The sequence below is a fragment of the Dipodomys spectabilis genome, unplaced genomic scaffold (genome assembly GCF_019054845.1).
Source record: "Dipodomys spectabilis isolate Male_0828 unplaced genomic scaffold, ASM1905484v1 ptg000001l, whole genome shotgun sequence".
Classification (NCBI taxonomy): domain Eukaryota; kingdom Metazoa; phylum Chordata; class Mammalia; order Rodentia; family Heteromyidae; genus Dipodomys; species Dipodomys spectabilis.
The window spans coordinates 4543224-4563821 of NW_024870678.1; the positions used below are offsets into that span (position 1 = coordinate 4543224).

Consider the following 20598-nt stretch of genomic DNA (forward strand, 5'->3'; position numbering starts at 1 on the left):
GGGGGAGGAAACATTTCTTCTTCCAAGTTATCTCCCTGAAAAACTGGGGGGTACCTTTTCTTTTCCTCTTTCTCAGTTTCTTTTTGTAAGTCTAGGGGGCTAGATGGAGTGGTGCCCACGGTTTCCAGTCCCGTCAGTCGTTCAGTCCAAAAAAAAATAAATAAACAGTACAAAGAAGACACACGCAGGCCTGACAGTTACGAAAAAAAGAAGTGGAGATCTCCCGAATTGGTCCGCTGACTCCTGTAATGGGACCTGGGACACCTACACCCCACAGCAGAAGGAGCAGACCCACAGTGAGCGAGTTGGGCTTCAGAACCGACTCTCAGCCCACCATTCACACGGGCGAGGTTCCAAGGAACCCTCCCCCTGCCCCAAACGGCGGGGTCCCAAGGATCCCTGACCCACACTGCAGGGTTACCCCCGCCCCACAAGAGGATCTGGGACGTCTCCCAGTTCCTCAAGGGTTGTCGTACAAGCGAGTCAGCTTCCAGAACCCTTTACGAAATGGACACCGTCCTCACAAAGGAAAACGAAAGTAAAACAGACAAATGACCGACCGGACAAGACAAATGAACAAAAACGGCGCTGTTTTACCATTGGAGTCTGAAGTCTCCGGTGTCTTTGGGGGCATATCCCAGACGAGCCCCCACTAATATGTAATGCCAAGGCCGCAGGACCCTCCCACAAGAAGACCACCGATAGTAACACTCTGCAGCTGTTTTATTTAAACGTGCTGCAGCTTACGTAACTGTAACCCTGCTGTACATAAACTTTACAATAAAAAGAAAAAGGAAAAGAAAGAAAAAGGGATCAAGCCAAAACAAGACATAAAGTCAGTAGGGAAAAGATTGGGAGTAGATAGTGGGTTCTCATATCTTGAATAGTCTAGCCCTAGGATTTTGCTGACTTTACTCACTCTCTTTGGCTGGTTCTGTCTATTGTCTGCAGATTCTCTAAGCAGACAGGTCAAGTTTCTGGCATCTTGCTGTGGTCTCCTTTGTGGCTCTGCCTCCAAGCATTGTCCTATAAGGGACTCCTTGCAGACACTCTGAGCCTGCTGCATGCCATTGGACCTTCCAGGCTTTTATGTGAAATCTGGGCGGAAGCCTCTGAGCGCCCCACAACTCTTTCACTGTGAATGTCTGCAGAGTCAGCATCCCGAGGACCGTGCTGTGTCTGCTGAGCCGTACTGTCATGGAGCTACACCTGGAACATTTGGACCATGGCTGCGGCAGCCTCTGACTGTCTTGCAGATAGACACCAGGAAACCAAAACAAAGGATTCTGGGGAAAAGAAATAGTGTCAAAGGTTTGATGCCGTCTAGGGTTCTAGTTTGTTTTCTCTTCCAATTAAAGAATTAAAGGGCAGGAAAGTGTTTAAAGAAGGAGGAGCAGGTGTTTTTGAAAGCAAAACAACAACAATAACAACAACAAAGGAGAAGTGAATGAAATGGCAAAATGAACTCCTTGTAAAAGGAAGGATCCTAGAACCTAGAATGCCCAGTTTCTCTGGATGCTATTATATGTAGAGTCCTTTACCTCCTACGATCTGAGGGAGGACTCCTGGTCTGAATGGTCGAGGGGTGGACTTATGCTGCACGGAGGCTCCTGATTGGTCCTTCTATCTCTCAAGCATCTTGCTGAGTTGCCCACCCTTCTGTGAAGGGCTCATGTGTGTGCTGAACCCCTCTCCCCCATATTTGTCTTGTTGAGTCATCTCCCTCATTTTTGTAGCCATGTTGATGATTTCTCTTGTACCCCATTGTTGGTCCTCCATTTCTAACATTTCCATTTCTATTAGCTGATTATCTGTGGACTAATAAAGCTGTACCTTTAATAGTGTTCTCTGACTTTGGTAGCTTTAGTGACTATATGGATGGATCTTTGCAGTGCTGGACGTGATCTTGTCATGATGAGGTTGGAAGTGGTGGCTGGCTCACCACACAGCCTAGGTCTTTCCCAACCTACCACACCTCGTCTTCTCTCAGCACATTCATTGCTGTACACCTGTCCATTTTGGTGAATGGCATTTTCACACTCACTTGCTTTAGGATTGCCTGCTGCAAGAATGGCTTCATTGTGAGGGCAAGCACACTATGTGTTGTTTTTACAACCAGTAGATTAAATGAATGTTACTCAAGTCAATATCTCCTGTTCTTGAGGATTAAGAGTCTTGGTCTACTTGTGTATAGCTTAGTGGTAGAACATTGCAAAAGTAACCCTTCTCATCATTTTCTGCTACAGCCTGCAACTTGCACTACCTCACTAGAGTTTGGAACTTTTCATTTCTTATGGAATTTTATTCGTGTCCATCTAGCCACAGGGAGAGGAGGAAACGCTGAACTACTCCACAAATGCACACTAACTCCTGCTTGCGACCTGGCCCCAGCTGTGTCTGTGCTGCCTGTCAAATCTTGGAATTGGCTGCGGTGAGCATGGGCTGCATGCAGAGACCCTTGTCCATCCCAGCACAGTGGAGAGTCCGCAGAGGGAGCTGCGCCCAGGAGCCCTCTGGTGACGCTGAGAGGCTCAGGCAGAGCTCTGGCGGGGTCCTCTTGCGGTGGTCCTAGAGAACCCAGAACATGGGGCAGAGGGTGTCAGCCCAGAGGATGCAGCTGTTCCGAGGCTGCATTTACATGTCCCTCCACCAGGAGGCGCCGTCGGCGGGTGTCTGTGGGCTTCCCTGGCAGAGATGCTGCAGTGGGAAGCGACTCTCCGTTTCCCAGGCAACCGAGTTTCCTCTCCCTTGGAGACAGGTCCTGGATGAGGAAAGGCCAACCACTGTCTGCAGGAGCTGTGCTAAGTGGAGAGGCTCCTGTCTCCAGCCTGCAAGACGTGCCCAGTCCAAAGTCTCAATTCTCGGACCCTGACCTAGCACTGTCCGTGGGGGGAGGTGGCACCCAGAGGCCTCTGCGGCTGGAGGGACCAGTGCTCAGAGCCCGGGATCCCCAGGCAGCAAAAGGCCGCCAGGCTGGAGCTGGAAGCCGACCTCGGTGGGCCGGGGGCTGCCGGGCAGCGGCTCCTCCAGGCCCAGGCCCCTGCCCAGAAAGAGCCCTTGGCAGTGGCGGTGTCCCGGAGGCCGAGTGGCCATGCCGGGAGCGTGCTGCGCTGGTTCACCACCGTGATCCTGTGTCTGGCCTTCCTGGGGATGGTGAGAGCTGGGCTGCGCCCAGGCTGGGTTCTAGCAGGGGTCCTGCAGGGCTGTGCTCTCCCCCTGGAGTCCTGCTTCTTCCTACTTGAGCACTGAGGAACCACTCATCTGCTTGGCCTCAGTGTCCTTGTCCAACCCTGGGGTACAATGCTAATCGTGGAGGGTGGAGTATGAAATTGAGTGTCCTACTATGTGTTTCAACTGTCTCAAACTTTTGTAAGATTCCTTTAGGTCCTGGCCCAGACACAAGAGAGGTTTCTTGGGTCTCTAGCCCCTGCCCAAATTGTTACAGAGAAAAGTGCTTTTCTGGGGTTTCCTCTTTTTGTAAGGCCTGGCTGCTTAACTTTGCAGACAGAATTGAAATCAACAGGAAAATGACTTTTCCAGATTCCGTTTCTTGCTCAGTGGTAAAGTTAGGTACCTGTCTTGTACTCTGCCCTAATTCTAATCCACCCTTCAGTTTTTCTTATAAGAAATATAAAAATAGTGGAGTATAGTTTAGGCTATGTACACCTTTTGCCAATCCCTTGGGTAGCTTCCATTTCTGCATTTGACAATTGCCATCTGGGGGTCTGGGAAGATGAACCCCGTGAAGTCACTCCTGGTCACTTAAGCATCTCAGAGACTCAGAGGCAGGATTGCTGCAAAGCTTTGTCATTGCAGGGAGGGAGAAGGTCTAAGGAAAGTGTCACTGCAGGTGATTGGTGAGTTCCCACTCACTGTGCCCACACTTGTAAATCTTAAGAAGACATGGAGTAATTTGAATGCAGCCAAGGCCCTAACTTTGTAGTGTACTAAGTGGTTGCTGTGCACCTGTGTGCTGGTCCTGGTCCTTAGTTGTGCCTGCTCCTGGTGAGCTCGGTGGGGGGAGGGGAGGTGGGAGGGGGGCTTGCCTTTGGAGTAGCAGTGTAATTAGAGCCAAGTATTCTCCAAAATAGACAATGTGAAAACATTTTTCTTAAAGGGTTCAAGGAATTAGCCCTGAAAGGCAACTGTAACCCTTAGTTCTTGCTAACCTCCATTATAAAATTAAGCAAGTCAATTTTTGGTGGGAGTAGGGTCCAGTCGTGGGCCTGAACTCTGGGCCTGGGCGCTATACCTCAGCTTTTGACCTCAAGGGTAGTGCTCTACCACTTGAGCCACAGCGCCACTTCTGGCCTTTTTTCTTTTGGCTTATGTGGTGCTGAGGAGTCGAACCCAGGGCCTCATGCATGCAAGGCAAGCACTGTACCACTGAGCCACCTTCCCAGCCCTAAGCAAGTCATTTTTAATATCACTTTCTTTGCACAAAGGAATGTTTGAGGATTTAGGTGTTGGGAAACACCTGAACAGCAACTGTTTGCCAAGCTCCGTCAGGGAGCCTGTGCAGGTGATGTCTATTGGCAGAGCAAGAAAGTGACACGGGAATGACTTTGCCTGTTTTAGTGAATTTGCCTCTTTTGACATTTCTGGCACCTTGCAGGCTGGGATGGGCTGCACTCTGGACTGTACAGCTTCTTGATCAACTAACAGTCTCTCTGGTCCAAGTTTGATCATATTTTCAGGTGGTTACAGATCCCTCTATACACAGGCAGCTGCAGATCAAATTAACAATTCCCTCTTTTGTTAGCTGTTCATGTTAGTGGAAATTGACAAGAATGTTGATAGAAAGTTCAAGTGACTGAAATCTTGAGCCCTGGCAGCAATTCTGTCACCACATGACCATGGCCATCTTGGCTTAATTATGGAATTTGCTATTTGTTTTTTTTGTTATTGTTGTTTATGCTGGTACTAGAGCTTGAACACAGGGCATTACACTCCTCCCTGGTGTTTTTGCTCATGTGCTCTACCACCTGAGCCACATCTCCAATGCAGCAATTTGCTGATTAATTAGAGATAAGGGTCCTGGATTTCTCTGCCCAGGCTGGCTTCAAATCTTGAGCCTCTGGGTCTCAGCATCTCTGAATATCTCTGATTACAGGTATGAGTCACCACTGGCTAGCGCCACAATTACAATGACAGAGTTGCTTTATGATTCCTTATACTTGCTTCATGTTTCTGTTGATCATTTGATGAACAGGAATGGCTGCTTAGGACATTCATGACTCATGAGGGAATATATCAGGGAGACTATTGTTATGACTGTCAGGAAGATATATCCAGAAGCCAAAATACTCTTTATAACAAGTATCTCTATGAACAAACTGATTGAAATGATCTAATATCCCCTTAATAAAGAGAGTAGAACAGTATTCAGGCACTAGTGGTCATTATCTTTGTTCAGAGAATGCTATGATTAAAGCTCATAGTTGTATTTGTAACTGCCTGACATAAAAAAAAATGTAATCGAAGTCAGACCTTGATGGCTCATGCCTGTATTCCTGCCTATTCAGAGGTAGGGATCTGAAGACTGTGGTTCAAAGCCAGCTGGAGTAGACAAATCTGAGAGATTCTTATCTCCAAGAGCTGTGCCCTAAGTAGTAGATCTTCAACCTTGAGCAGAAAAGTTAAGGATCAGCCCCTATGCTCTGCGTTCAAGTGTCCAGTACCAGCACCAACAAGGAAAAGAAGTCAACCATTTTTGTAATTAGCCCAGAAACAGGGACCTGGAGACTCATTAAAGGAAGATTAGAAATTTAGATGAAGAGTAAAAAACCTTGCCATCAACCACTCAAGATGCCTGCTAACCGCCAGTCAGCAGCTCACAGGCATGGGTGTGTTCTTCTCCTCTGAGGAGTCTCTGCAGTGGATGGGGTGGTAGTGTCTTAAGAAACAAGAGCTGTGGCTCAAGCAGTAGAGCACTGGCCTTGAGCTGAAGAGTGCAGAGATAGCACCCAGGCCCAAGTTCAAGCCCCCCCATCAACAACAACAACAACAACAACAACAACAACAACAACAAAGAAACAAGAGTCATCAGCCATCTTTTCCTGTGTGTGTGCTTGGGTTGGAATCCAGGGCCTACTGTATATGCTAAGTATGTGCTCTGCCCATTGAACTACACCCCAGCCTGTCGGCCACCTGTTCAACTCCTCCTTTGACCTCTTTGACCACATTGGAAAGTTAAGTACTCAGTATTCTTCAGCCCCTCACATGAGCCCAACACAGGCAAGGAGGAGCTGTAAAGCTAAGTGCTGTTCCTCCAAGGAATTGTGAAACATCCTTGTTTTCTCTTGCCTTTGAGAGCATGGCTCCTACCCTCTGAGCCCCAGGGAGGTCTGCTTAACCACCAGATCCAAAGTGTTCCCCAACTTAGAGGTTAGCTTTGAATTCCATATGAGTGTGGCACTGCGCTGCTGCCAAGAGCCAGTGACTAAGAACCCTATGAACAATGTTCCTCCCTGAAACTTACCTTTATCACCTGCAAAGAGAGTGCACATTTTTTATGTTGACAGCTTTTGTCTCTGAGTACAAGAAGTAAGTGCATGGTCAGGGTAAAGATACAGAGGAAGGAGACAGCCAAGCCAAGAGTAATATTTGACCAGGCCAGAAGGCTGAACTGAGGGCTGGGCGAGATCGCCTGCTGATGGCCGTTAAGCAGAAGTCAAATTTGTTTGTCTATAAATCTGTATACCTCCTGAGCAACATCCATGAGAAAGTTACCTTTTAAATCATCCCCTATACCATGCTTTCCACTTCATGATGCGTAACCTCATTTAGTGGAATGAACCTTACTGCTTCTGGATTTAAAGTGATATTATGAAAGTTTTGTTTACTAAGTAATCCCCACTTTTGTTGTTGTTGTTGTTGTTGTTTTTTATGCTGGTTCTGGGGCTTGAACTCAAGGCCTGGTCACTGTCCCTGAGCTTTTGTGTTTAGTGTTCAAGCTAGTGCTCTACCACTTGAGATACAGCTCTACTCCTGGATTGTTTGTCTTTCTTTCTTTCTTTCTTCCTTTCTTTCTTTTTTCTTTCTTTCTCTTTCTCTCTCTCTCCCTTCCTTCCTTCCTTCCTTCCTGCCTTCCTTCCTTCCTTTTTCTTTGCTGGTTATTTGGAGATAAAAATCTCTTAGGCTTTCCTTCCCTTAGCTGGCTTCAGCAGTAGCTAGAATTACAGATGTGAACTACTAGTCCTTGACTGAATATCTTAACAAAGTCAGTGGTAGCTGACTTAGCATGACAATCTGAAAATCTTTTCCTTAGTATTTAATTAATTCTTGCTTTTCCTCATGTTTGGTTAAAGATCAGCTTGATGTTTATGAGGCATTTCGTTTCATCATCAAAGCTCTGAAACGTCTTACCCAATCTGATGGAAGAGTCTTAAAGTTGTCAAAACTCTGTAGTTGCTGAGCACTGGTGGCTCTTTCTTATAATCCTAGCTACTCAGGAGGCTGAGATCTGAGGATGGTGGTTCAAAGCCAGCCCAGGCAGGAAAGTCTGTGAGGCTTTTATTTCCAATTAACAACCAGAAAACTGGAAGTTACACTGTGGCTCAGGTGCTATAGTGCAAGCTGAAGAGCTCAGAGACATTGCCCAGGCCCAGAGTTTAAGCCCCACGACCAACTATAACAAAAAAACAAAAAAGAACCCTGTAGTTTATGGTCTTTTTTATGAATATCCTTGAACACCAAAGTCAACATTATACAAAGTTCTTATCCATCTGGATTTTGTCCTGTTCTTTCCTCTTCTCATTTGAGAACAACCAGTCTTTCTACTTTAGAACAAAAATTAATCCATTTACCCTCAATCAAATATCTTCATACCTTATAGTATTACCCAAATCGCCTTCCACATTCCTGTACAGTTGCGTTCAGAGCTCCCCTTCCTATTTCTAGTGACATCAGTTTCTTCTATTAATTTAAAACCTTTCTCTTTGTTGGTGCCAATTTCTAGTGAACACTAGCAAACAAGCCCTGGGGAATGCCACACTGGTAATGAGCAGAGGGTAGATCTCTGGATCAGAGCTGCTCAAGGCCAGGGAAATTCCTCAGTGTGCCACACACATGCACTAACACTTCCAAATAGCATTAGGCTCTGGAACGACCAACTGTAGAAGAAGCAAAATTTTATTAGTGTACTTGATAGTGTACTTGATAGTCTTGATAGTTTGGTTTGTATGGCCATAAGAATTAAATTATGTTTTGGGTGGGCACTGCTGGCTCAAACTTTTAATCCTAGCTACTCAGGGGGCTGAGATCTGAGGATCACTGTTCAAAGCCAGCCCAGGCATGGGCATCCATGAGATGCTTATCTCCACTAACCCCTCAAAAGCTGGAAGTGGCACTGTGGCTCAAAGAGGTAGAGTGTTAGTTTTAAGCACAAAAACTCAGGGACAGAGCCAGGTCAGAGTTCAAGCCCCAGGATGAGCAAAAAAAAAAAAAAGTAGAAGAAGAAAAACAAAAAGATGAGTTGCATAGATTTCCCTCAGTCCCAACTTTTAATTTTTGATAATAATAAAATATTCTATTATAGGAATAACATCTTTTTACGTCTACTTAATTCACTTAATTTCTAACATTTGTGTTGGACCATTTATAAAGAGTAGATCTTGAACAGCTAGTCATCACCAAATATTCTTGCTGATACATTTGGTACAATGGAGTTAACACAAGCGTACTTTATCAGGAAACTTTCACAGGAACATTTCTGTTTGTATTACATCTAGTGGAGATGACGCTAAAGACATGCCTTTTAATAGTAAGCCAATATTTTTTCTATTAACCGAAGACTACCCAAGGCAAATAAATTTGAAATGAATGCAGGTTGTTGTTTTTGTAGTTGTTGTTGTTGTTGTTTTTGGTCAGTCAAGGGGCTTGAACTCTAGACCTGGGTGCTGTCCCTCAGCTGTTCAGTTCAAGGCAAGCACTCTACGACTTGAGCCACAGCGCCACTTCTGGTTTTCTGGTGGTTTACTGGAGATAGGAGTCTTCTGATCTTCCCTGCCCCGACTGGATTTGAACTGCGATCCTCAGATCTCAGCCTCCTGAGTAGTTAGGATTACAGGCATGAGCCACCAGTGCCTGGCTCTTCCTCTTCTTTAACGTTTTTTTTTTTTTTTTTTGGGTGGAGGACTTTTTCTTTTTTAGTACTGGGAAACTAACCCAGGATCTTGCACTTGATAGGGAAGTGCTTTGACACTGAACTACATCCCAGCCCTTTAAGTTTTCTTTTTGAGAGAGAGAATTCCTCACTTATATAAGCATTTCTAATTTCCTTTTTTTTGAGGCATTTGTAATCAGGGGAACAGGAGGCCTGCTGGCCTGTGGGAAGCCATCAGGATCTATCTCTTCACCAAGCTGAGCCCCAGCTCCTCAGTCCTGCCTTGCCCTTTGGCCTGGCTCGCTGAGACTTAGGGTTACCTTGCTCAGTTCCCTGTCAGTGCTCTTCACAGGCCCTCCATCTAAATACCCGATCCATCTAAAGATCCCTCCGCTCCCCTGCGACCCACATCTTCTTCCACAAAGGTTGGTGATTTCTCTCCTTCTCTAAGGTTTTCAGATCTGGGTGTGTTTCTAGACACACACCTATTCTGGGTCCATAATTTTTGTGAGTCAAGTTAGCCTCAGCAAGTGGGCTCCTTAGATTTGGAGGAATCTATTTTCAATAGGGGGTCTCTGACTGGATAAGAGCCAGTTAATCATCAAATTCAGTGTGATCCTGGATTTAGTTCAGCTCCAGAGAGCTCAAAACCCAAATTTGTGATGCTCAAATGGAAGAGAATTCTCTCTCATGACCCCCAGGTGCCCTGAGAGACTGGCAGGCACAAGAGGCCCTGATTGGTCCATTCTAAATATTCCATCGCTGGTTCTCCTGGGAGTCTCTGGAGGGTAACTTCAGTCCTCATAGCCCATGTCAGTCTTCCAAGGAAAAATTATCCAGGGTGGGTGGCTCACACTTATAATCCTACTATTAGAAAGCTGGTATCTGAGAATGGAAGAAGCCAGCCCTTGCAGGAAGGTCTGTGAGAATCTTTTCAATGAACAACTGAAAAGTTGCAAGTTGAGCTGTGGCTCATGGTAGAGAGGTAAGCTTGAGAGAAAAAGCTCAGGGACGATGGAGCCCAGGCCCTGAGTTGAAACAGCTGAAAGGAAGAGAAGGGGAAGAGGAAGGAGGAAGACAGGAAAGTAGTGCGTGTGGTATGCTTAGAATTTAAGAATGATCTCAAGAATAGATTTATTGTTGTCAAGTTAATGGAACATTATGCAATCCACATGTGATAAATAAACACATAAATTCATTTATTTTTATTTGCCATGCTGGAGATTGAATACAGGAACTCAGGCAAGGTGGGCAGATGCTATATCACTGACTGACATTCCCAGCCAGCTACTTACTAACTTTCAATACACTCTTTTCTCCTTCCTCTTCTTCCTCCTCCTTCCTCTTCCTTTTATTCCTCACCTCCTTCTCCTACTCCTCCTCTTTCTCCTCCTCCCCTTCTTTCTCCTCCTCCTCTTCCTCCTCCTCCATCTTCTTCCAATCTTTAAGTTGTTGTATAAAACAATTGCTCTTCTCAAAGTAGTCTTTCAAGTTATTATTCAAATAGTGAACTAACTACAACAAAATGTTACAAGAAATAAACAGTTTTGAAACCGGCCGAGGTTTGTTTTGTTTTGTGTTTTGGAGTCTGTATCTTGCTATTTTAGTCCAGGGAGGCCCTGAACTTGAGATCATCCTGCTGTCTAAACAATGGAATTCAGAAATGCACTATCACAACCTGATGAAATTAAAAATTTTGATGAGAAGGAAAGCAGTTGGAGTCTACAGCTCTAGTGATGACAGGAGTGTCACTGTATGGGTTTTTTTTCCTGTGGGCTCTTAGAAGTATGGGACCCTCCAGTGTCAGAATGGGGCACTCAAGAGACAAGGAGATTTAGTCCAGTCAATTCACTTCTGCACAGAAGGGTGCATAGGCACTCTACCCAGAGTTAGGCAGGTAGACCCAGCCCCCTTGGTTTTTATGCTACTACAAAGAGTGGTGCCCTCCCTCCTACCAATAGGCTCCCTCCTACCAATAGGAGTCCAGCTCACATTCTGTTTGTGATTGGCTGATTTAAAGAAGCTAGACAGCATTCTTTCAGAGGAAAGTTCCCACTTGGGAACTTGTTGTCAACAAGCCCCAAGGGGATGTTCTTTAAGTCCTTGGTAAGGACTCCTACCCCTGACACAGCTGGCTGGTTACAAACAACACAGCTGACAGTTGCCTCTTGAAGTGAAGAGGCAAACAATTCCAGCAACTATAAGAACAAGGAAATACAAGTACAAAAGGGTGACTGATTATGAGATGGAGACTCTTTAGTGTCACAGGTCCTTGACTTCATTCTCTACTTTGCTTTGTATCATCTCCCCATTTTTCTGTAATGGATGTGAGCTAAATGCATATTGTTTTGATAAGCAAACATTTTTGGCTTTTTTTTTAATATTTCAGGGACTAAGTGGTTCTATACTGGGACCCACGTTTCAAGATCTGGCCACTAACGTGAACCGCAATATCAGCAGTCTTTCTGAAATATTTGTGGGTCGTGCTTTAGGATATTTGTGTGGCTCTTTGATTGGAGGAGTTCTTTTGGACTGTATGAATCAGTTTTTACTTCTGGGTAAGGAAACAATGATCTTTGCTTCTTTGTACCTGTCAGTGAATTTACAACTTCATATTTACAATAAGGAAACTTGTTGACAACTGAAATGAATGGTGTTTCAGGGTCCTCCACACAAGCCAGGTCTTTCTCTGTGGCTCTCACCTTGGCAGCCACAGGGCATCTGGGCTGGGCCACCCAGAGCCTTGATTAACCCTCAGGTGTGCTGATGGCAGTCCTGAGCCTCCCGACCTCCACTGGAACTGAGGCACCATGTCACACACTTGTCCCAAAGCTCTGCACATTGGGTGTAGGGCAGGTCTCTAGGGCTACCTGAAGCCAGATGAGCTGTGGAATGTGGCCAGGCTCTCTGGACTCTGGGTTGACAGTGTGGGGCAGGAGATGGTGACAAACTGACACAGGCTGCACATTTGTCTCCATGTTAGTGGTGAGCCCAGAGCGCTGTGCTGCAGCCTGGCATCGCTTTTTATTTTGTTTTCTTTTAATTTATTTTTGTCAGTCATGGGGCCTGAACTCTGGGCTTGGGCACTGTCCCTCAGCTGGTCAGCTCAAGGCTATCCCTCTACCACTTGAGCCACAGCTCCACTTCTGGCTTTTTCTGCTTATGTGGTGCTGAGGAATCAAACCCAGGGCCTCCTGTATACAAGGCAAGCGCTCTACCACTGAGCCACCTTCCCAGCCCCTGGGATCGCTTTTTAGCATGCTGTGGTTTGAACAGGGCCATGGGTTTCAAGAAAATCTAGATCCATCTGACAAAGCACCTTTGGAAGCAAGGAGAATAATCTACATTTACTGATAACTAAATAAAATATCCTTCTTATTTCCAAAGTAGCTTTCAAAGATACACATACGCGTGTGTGTGTGTGTGTGTGTGTGTGTGTGAGTGTGTGTGTGTGAGTGTGTGTGTGTAATCTTTTTTGTCATCTTGATAATCCCACTCAGAACCCCACACATGCTACCTAAGAGGTCTATCACTGAATCCCATGTCCAGCCTAATAGTAAATGTGCCTTGAATTGCTTCACTATTTGCCAAAACAATTTATTCTGATTTACTAAACACTATTATATTAGTTGTACCATATTTAAAAGTCCCTTTTGGTTCTCTGTTTTTCCAGTCATGGAGCTTGAACTCATGACCTGTGATCCTCAGATTTTAGCCTCCTGTGTAGCTAGGATTACAGGCCTGAGCCACTAATGACCGGCTCTTTTGGGTTCTTAAATGTAAACTATTTAAGTAAATAAATTTTGTCTCTTCTGTGATAAAGATTTGCTTAGTGGTATCATATATAGATTTAATAATACACAAAGATCTTAAAATATTTTAATGATATGACTAATTGGAGAAACTTTTTAACTTGAACTTACTTTGTGTTTTGGAAGCTTTTAAAAAAATTATTTTATTATTTACAGGTGTGATTTTCTTCATCCATTAATCGTTAAGCCTTAACTCAGTTTGCTCATGACACATTGAATACAAAATTAATAGTCCATATAGACATCAAGCAGAAAAAAATAACAGCTTTAATTCTAAGCTGTCATCACCCTAAAAGCAAACCTGCCTTCATGAATCTCCTGGAAGCTCTAATGATATTGGCTTGACTCATGACCCTGGAGGAATGCTGGTTTAATTCATTAATTAGCATCATTATTAGTTATTAATTTATTTTGCGATTCCTGGGCCTGAACTCAGTTCCTGGGCATTAGCCCTAAGTTTCTTGTACTCAAGGCTAGCACTCTACCCCTTGAGCCATGGTGCCACTTTGAGTTTTTCTGTTTATGTGGTACTGAGAAATCAAACCCAGGGCTTCATGCATGCTATGCAAGCACTCTACCACTCAGCCACATTCCCAGCCCAAATGCTGCTTTCATAGCTGACGTTTGACTCTCGTTTGCAGGGCTGTCCATGTGGGTCCTCACTGTGAGTACTTATCTTATTCCATTTTGCAAGACTGCAGTGTTGCTGATTGTCATGATGTCTGCCATGGGTGTCTCTTTTGGTGTTCTGGATACAGGTTAGTGGAATTTTGAACATCTGAAAGCTCTGAAAGATTGTTCATTTAAAATATTGTAAGTTGCTGATGGCTCATGCCCATAATCCTAACTTCTCGGGAGGCTAAGATCTGAGGAACATAGTTCAAAGTCAGCACAGTAAAGTCTGTGAGATTCTTATCTCCAATTAGCCAGCAAAAAGCTGGAAGTGGAAGTGTGGCTCAGATGGTAAAGTGACAGCTTTGAGCAAAAAAGTTAAACAACAGTGTGCACACCCTGATTTCAAGTCCCAGCACTAGTACAAAATAAAAAGAGTACAAAAAAATAAAATAAAGTCAAATAAAAATCCAATCACTCTGCCTATGGATAATTAAAACAAAGGTGATCAATCTATCATTTTGAGATCAATCTTTATCATTGTGGTATAAGAGACAATGATGGAACCGGACACCCGTGGCTCACGCCCATAATCTTAGCTAGTCAGGAGGCTGAGATCTGAGGATCATGGTTCAAAGCCAGCCCAGGTAGGAAAGTCCATGAGACTTTTATCTCTCACTAACCACCAGAAAACTGGAAGTGGTGTTGTGGCTCAGTTGGTGGAGCACTCACCTTAAGCTGATTTGCTCAGGGACAGCGCTCAGGCCCAGAGGTCAAGTCCTACCACTGACAAAAAAAAAAAAAAGAGAGAGAGGGAGAGAGACAATGGTGGTTTGATAGCTGAAATAAATGTAGAACCACTATTTGGCTGTACAAGCATAGAGACAGCACCTGGTTTTAAGCTTAGAGAATCCTGGCACAACTTTCCTATTTCTTTTCTACTCTTTTTTTTTTACCCTCTAAAGTTCCTATTCTCCACCCATCTTCAAAACGTGACTAAATGACACCTGTGATAGCTCTTTATCCTTTAATTCTAGCCTCCTTGCATGCTCATTGTCAGACCATGCACATATTCCATCTTTCACATTTTGTTTGACTATAAAATTCCAGGGGGAAATATGTGCATATCTGAAATCTAAGTACAAAACAGAAAACTTGATATTCTTGTCTGTAATGAGCTCAACAGAATCCTGTAATCAAGTCCTGCCTGGATAGTTTGAATCTACCTTTTACATTAAAAAAAATAAACTCTTCAATGGCCTACCATATGAAACCCTTCGGTGATTTGTTCACTATTTAATTTGCCTGGCAAATATGTATAAGTCTTTAAAATATACAAGTAGATATAATAATATTAGTCTCCAATGGGGAATTGGCAGTACTTTTGTTTATTTACTTTTTGTTCTTGTTTGTTTGCACTCAAGGCAAGGGCACTGTTCCTGAGCTTCTTTGCTAAAGGCTAGTATTCTGTCATTTTGAGCCACAGCTTCACTTTCTGTTTTCTAGTGGTTAATTGGACTCTCACTGACTTTCCTGCTGGGGCTGCCTACAAATTCATAACCTTCAGATCTCAGCCTCCTGAGTAGCTAGGATTGGCGGTGTGAGCCACCAGCATCTGATCAGAGTTGGAACTGTTTTAAAACAAGCCTTAGTACTGAGCCTGGCTGTAAGAACATTGTTGTCTGGGCGTGGTGGTAGTGGCTTAGGGCTGCTGAGACACAGAAGTGCCTCAGGACCAGTGTTACTAAGTTCTGTGTATAACTTAAAACTTTCTCTGTGTCTCTTTGCTAGGTGGGAAAGTGCTCATCGTGGCTCTTTGGGGGGACAAAAGCCCCCCCCACATGCAGGCCTCAGACTTCAGTTTTGCCCTGGGCGCCTTCCTGGCTCCCCTGCTGGCTAAACTGGCGCTGGGCCCCACAGTGTCTGCTGACAACCACACAGAGCCCGACTTTCTCCCTGCAGCCCTCAATGCCTCTTCTGAAGCCGCCTCAGACCCTCTACTCGCAGCTCCCCATGACATGAACTTACTGTGGGCTTATGCTTCCATAGGCACTTACATTCTCGTAGTTTCTCTCCTTTTCTTTGCTCTGTTCTTCATGAAAAGCTCAAGGCAGGGAAAAACAACAGCCTCTGCTCAGCAATCTCGAAGAGCTCAATACCACAAGGCCCTTCTCTGTCTGTTTTTTCTGTTCTTCTTCTTCTCTGTTGGGGCTCTGGCAACATACACTTCTTACCTTTTCTCCTTTGCCACCACCCATGTTGGCATGGACGAGAGAGAGGCAGCTGGCTTGAACTCCATCTTTTGGGGGACCTTCGCAGCCTGCAGGGGCCTGGCAATGCTCTTTGCTGGGTGTTTACGTCCTGCCACCATGATTGTGTTGAGCAACATTGGCAGCCTGGCCTCCTGTTTGTTTCTGGTGCTTTTTGACAGGAGCTCCCTTTGTCTCTGGATAGCAACTTCTGTGTATGGGGCTTCCACGGCCACCCCGAATCCCAGTGTTTTTTCTTGGATGCAACAGTACACCACCATCAGTGGCAAATCTGCTGCATTTATTTTGATTGGTGCTGCCTTGGGGCTAATGGCTATTCCTGCATTAACCGGAATTCTTCAAGGACAATATCCAGTTCTACCAGTAGTTCTATATGCCTGTTTTGGGTCTGCAATTTTCACTGCTGTTTTATTTCCTATGATGTATAAAGTAGCTACCTTGCCTCTGCGAAAAGGAAACAGAAAAGGTGAGTGTTCGGGACTATGAAGAAAAATAAAAACTATGATTCAAAAAATAAAATGATATTGGTTTATTCCCTCCCTTCCTTCATTCCTTCCTGGCTTCCTTCTTCCCTTCCTCTCTTCCTCCTTTTCTCCGATCCTCCCTCCCTCCCTTCCTTCATTCCTTCCTCTTTTCCTTCCTCCCTTCTTCCTTTCCACCTCCCTCCCTCCTTTAATTTCTCTGTCTGTCTGTCTTTGTCTCTTTCTCTGTCTATCTGTCTGTCTTTCTGTCTATCTCTCTGTCTCTCTCTCTCTTTGTCTCTCTCTCTCTGTCTCTCTTTCTCTGTACTGGTTTGAATCCAAGGACACCCTAAATCCTCTACCTAATCTAAGAGTTCAGCTCAGAAATGGCTTTTGAACTGGTTGAAATGAGTGGAACAATGAGGCCTAATGTAATGCAGACATCTAGTCATATGTTGATGGACCCACAGTGAGATTGCAAACCAATTCCTCTTCAGTGCAATGATGAATGCATCCATTTCAGTTAAAGCTGGCCCTCTGCCACAAAGCTCCAGGATAAAAGGGAACAACATAATACTCAGAGCAGATAGATAATTCCTGACTTTTTTTTTTTTTTGGGGGGGTCTGGTTGGGGGGCCTGAACTCTGAGCCTGGGCGCTGTCCCTCAGCTCTTCAGCTCAAGGCTAGCGCTCTACCACTTGAGTCACAGCGCCACTTCCGGCTTTTTTCTTTTTGCTTATGTGGTGCTGAGGAATCGAACCAGGGCCTCAGGCATGCAAGGCAAGCGCTCTACCACTGAGCCACCTTCCCAGCCCCAATTTCTGACTTTAAAAAATTAACATAATTGTTATTGTTAAGTTGTTAGGCCAGAGCAGAGCATAAGCAGATTTTCAGAACACTTGGGGATCAGATTTTCTAGGTTGAGCTGGGCACTGGTGGTTCATGACTGTCATCCTAGTTACTCAGGAGGCTGAGATCTCAGGATTGTGCTTTAAAGCCAGCCTGGGAAAGAAAGTCCATGAGACATTCTGTTTTTTTGTATTTTTGGGTCTGGTTTGGGGCCTGGACTCTGGGCCTGGGCACTGACCCTCAGCTCTTCAGCTCAAGGCTAGCACTCTACCACTTGAGCCACATTGCCACTTCCCGCTTTTTTCCTTTTGCTCATGTGGTGCTGAGGAATGGAACCCAGGGCCTCTGGCTTGCAAGGCAAGAGCGCTACCACTGAGCCAACTTCCCAGCCCCCCATGAGACATTTTGTTCTTGTTTTTGTTGTTGTTGTTTTTCAAAGGGCTTGAACTCTGGGCCTAGGCACTGTCCTTCAGGTCTTCAGCCAAAGGCCAGCACTCTAACTTGAGCCACAGAACCAGTTCCAGTTTTCTGGTGTTTTATTGGAGATAAGACTCTCACAGACTTTCCTGTCCAGGCTGGTGTTGAACTGAGATCCTCAGTCTCAGCCTTCTTAGTAGCTAGGATTAGAAGTGTACGCTACTGGCCCCTCTACTTTGCCAACACCCCCACCTCCCTCCTGCCCAGGCTCCCTGAAAATCTTATCTCCACTTAGCCAGCAGAAAACTGGAAGTAGGGCTGTGGCTCAAAGTAGTAGAGCAATAGCCTTGAGAAAAAGAGCTCAAGGAAAGCATTCAGGCTTTGAGTTCAAGCCCCATGAGAAAAAAACATTTTCTTAGTCCATTTAGAGCTCATGGTAAAAAGGTTCGAAATGGTCTGAATCCAGAGCATTTTATAAATATGCCATGTTTACATGCAGTAGGATCTTGTTCTGAGGCTCATATTTGGTAAGAGCTTGATTAAGTGGACGTTGCATGATCTCCCCCTTTCAGAGTGGTTTTCAGGCATTTGAGTTTCTTGTTTCTTAATTTGAGAGAGAGTTTGGTTATCTTTCCCACGTTGGTCTGGAAGTCACTATGTATTTCAATTGAGCCTCAAACTTGTGATCCTCCTGTTCTCAGCCTACTTTCTGCTGAGTGAGACTTTTGTTTTTCAGAAGTTGGGTAGTATTCTGATTTAGGAGAAAAAACACAAACCTGTGAAACAGTTTGCTGACCAAATTGTCAGGCTTCCACACTGGGCTTGAACAGTAGGGAGGGCAGTGCTAGGAAAGCACATCCTTGGAAAGCTCACATGCTTTGCTTAATGCTTTTCTTTCTCTGTAGGCTGAACCAGAGGATGCTAATCTGTCCTTTGAGTATTTCTGCTCTATGAAGAGGACACCGTGCAGTGCCAAAGACAGCTGGCTTCAAAACAGGACTCAGCTTTCCAGCAACACAAAGGCACTTAACAGAGGCCTCACCTGTGACTCAAGAAATGATTTCTAAATTGAAAATCTCTCATTTTCATAGTTTGTCTGAGATATCCTCTAGGAATTACTGTGATTGCCAGTCCCTTCTTCATGTCAACTGAGTAGTGAAACAGAAACAAAGAGCTTTAGGAATTTGGTAGTGATTATTAATATGCTCTAATTCAATGTACTTAAAGTTTATTGTGTTATTTCTGATTTTCTCAATAAGGGTCTGTTAAAATGCTGCATTTCATGATTCAGTCACATTCTAACTCCTGTGAAATCAGGGTGTGTCCTATAACAAATGTACCTTTACAGTGTTGCGAGATTTTACTTTGGATATATTTTGGTTGTTTTACTTTGTTTTACCACTTTTGGACTCAATTGACAGTTTTTTCCTATACATATAGAAAATAATGTAAAAAACTTGATTTTTCACAGTGTATTAGATTCAGGAAAACAAGATGAATACATTACAGCAGCATTTATGAAGAGTTGGTACACCCTCTGCTTTTTCTCACTGTGGCAGTTTCCCTTGACAGGCATTTCATGTACCTAGAATCTCTACCTTCCTACAGTCTCCATTGCAGCTTTGTCTTTACTTGAATAATTCTTAAGAAGAAAAAGAAATATGGCTATCTAGACTGTAATCATTTTATTAAATGTCAATACCAGAGTCTAGAAGCGAACTGGGGCGGGGGTGTACTGAGCTCTGAATCCCTTATTTAAATGTAAGTTTAAGGGAAGAAAAAAATTGCATATAATGCTGATGTATTCATCTTTCAAACTGGTCCCAGTATTTACAGATCAATATTTACTTTGGGAAATGATGAGGAAGCACTGAGCCTTCTATAGGGACAGTTTGATCAACCTTGGTAGGCAATCTTTGTGGCCCAAGTCTCCCTCCATAGAAGGAAGAGTAGTTATTCATCAGTAGCAGGTATGTTATTTTTAGCTTGGAGACATTTTGAGAAGTCAAATCGGCTGGAAAACAGTGGTAAGAATTCTAAATGAATGGTATGAATACTAAATGAATATTAAATAAGCCAATGAAGCTAGTTTACTTTCAGAGCAATGGTTAGAGGGCAAATGTGTACCTTTCCATAATTTTTTCTAGTCATGGGGATTGTGGCCATGGCGTTGTGCCGGCTAGGCAAACACTGGACCCGAAATTAACTTATTTGTCAGGGAAAATGTTATTTTAAAAAAACAGGATTTTGCCGGGCGCTGGTGGCTCACGCCTGTAATCCTAGCTACTCAGGAGGCTGAGATCTGAGGATCACGGTTCAAAGCCAGCCCGGGCAGAAGAGACCGTGAAACTCCTATCTCCAATAAACCACCAGAAAATCAGAAGTGGCGCTGTAACTCAAGTAGTAGAGCGTTCGCTTTGAGCTGAAGAGCTGAGGGACAGCGCCCAGGCCCAGAGTTCAAGCCCCACGACTGACAAAAAAAAAAAACAGGATTTTAAGTTGTTAGGGGTTTACTTAGAAGCAGCCCTTAGGCTGCTGAGGCAGGATGCTTGGCTATCTAGTTAGACCCTGTGTCAAAACAAACCAATCCAGGAGCCACACACTAGTGGCTGCTGACTGTAGACCTAGTTACTAAGAAGACTGAGAGGTGCGAGGCCAGCCGGGACACAAGAGTCTGTGAGCCAATCTTCTGAAGCTATGGCTGGGCCCAGCCCCAGTCCTGCGGTCTCCTAGGCAACGAGGTCAGCTTCCGGTCTGGAGCCCAGCCCGCGTTTGGCGTTTGATGTCATTTCCGCCAGCCGCTTGGCGCGGGTGTCTGGCAGTTGCCGGTTGCGTGTCTGCTCCACCGCCAGCCTCGGCGGAGTCCCAAGGCCGAAGTCCAGCTTCGCCAGGCCGTGCCTGTGTCCAGCCCCTGGGGGAGTGGGCATCTGGAGGGACGTCCGGGCCGGAGGGCCGGGAGTTGGGGCCGTGGGCAGCTAGAGCGTTCTCCGGGGCGGCCAAGCTGGAGCTGGAAGCGGACTTCCGTGGGGCCGGGCCTGCGGGGCAGCGGCCGCCCCAGGCCGAGGCCCGGG

General features: G+C 45.0%; 4 protein-coding genes and 1 pseudogene across 4 annotated transcripts in view; all 5 read left to right on the top strand.

The window, feature by feature from the left end:
- LOC122115877 overlaps positions 1–14097 on the top strand; it is a 36369-nt pseudogene extending 22272 nt beyond the window's left edge.
- Positions 3071–20598, top strand: part of LOC122116259 (sodium-dependent glucose transporter 1-like) — a 38949-nt gene continuing 21421 nt past the window's right edge. Inside the window, exons 1-4 of the mRNA XM_042689927.1 lie at positions 3071–3153; positions 11496–11664; positions 13560–13676; positions 15322–16298. Coding sequence (XP_042545861.1) covers positions 3151–3153; positions 11496–11664; positions 13560–13676; positions 15322–16286 — 1254 coding nt within the window. The 5' untranslated portion in view covers positions 3071–3150 and the 3' untranslated portion in view covers positions 16287–16298. The remainder of the gene's footprint in view (positions 3154–11495; positions 11665–13559; positions 13677–15321; positions 16299–20598) is intronic.
- The window catches only part of LOC122116033 (sodium-dependent glucose transporter 1-like), a 94772-nt gene continuing 77276 nt past the window's right edge, over positions 3103–20598 (top strand). Inside the window, exon 1 of the mRNA XM_042689695.1 lies at positions 3103–3153. Coding sequence (XP_042545629.1) covers positions 3151–3153 — 3 coding nt within the window. The 5' untranslated portion in view covers positions 3103–3150. The remainder of the gene's footprint in view (positions 3154–20598) is intronic.
- Positions 3121–20598, top strand: part of LOC122115787 (sodium-dependent glucose transporter 1B-like) — a 74121-nt gene continuing 56643 nt past the window's right edge. The window contains exon 1 of the mRNA XM_042689376.1: positions 3121–3153. Within this exon, the coding sequence (XP_042545310.1) occupies positions 3151–3153 (3 nt within the window). The 5' untranslated portion in view covers positions 3121–3150. The remainder of the gene's footprint in view (positions 3154–20598) is intronic.
- Positions 20376–20598, top strand: part of LOC122116340 (sodium-dependent glucose transporter 1C-like) — a 38576-nt gene continuing 38353 nt past the window's right edge. The window contains exon 1 of the mRNA XM_042690099.1: positions 20376–20558. The gene's annotated coding sequence lies outside the window, so the exon portion shown is untranslated. The remainder of the gene's footprint in view (positions 20559–20598) is intronic.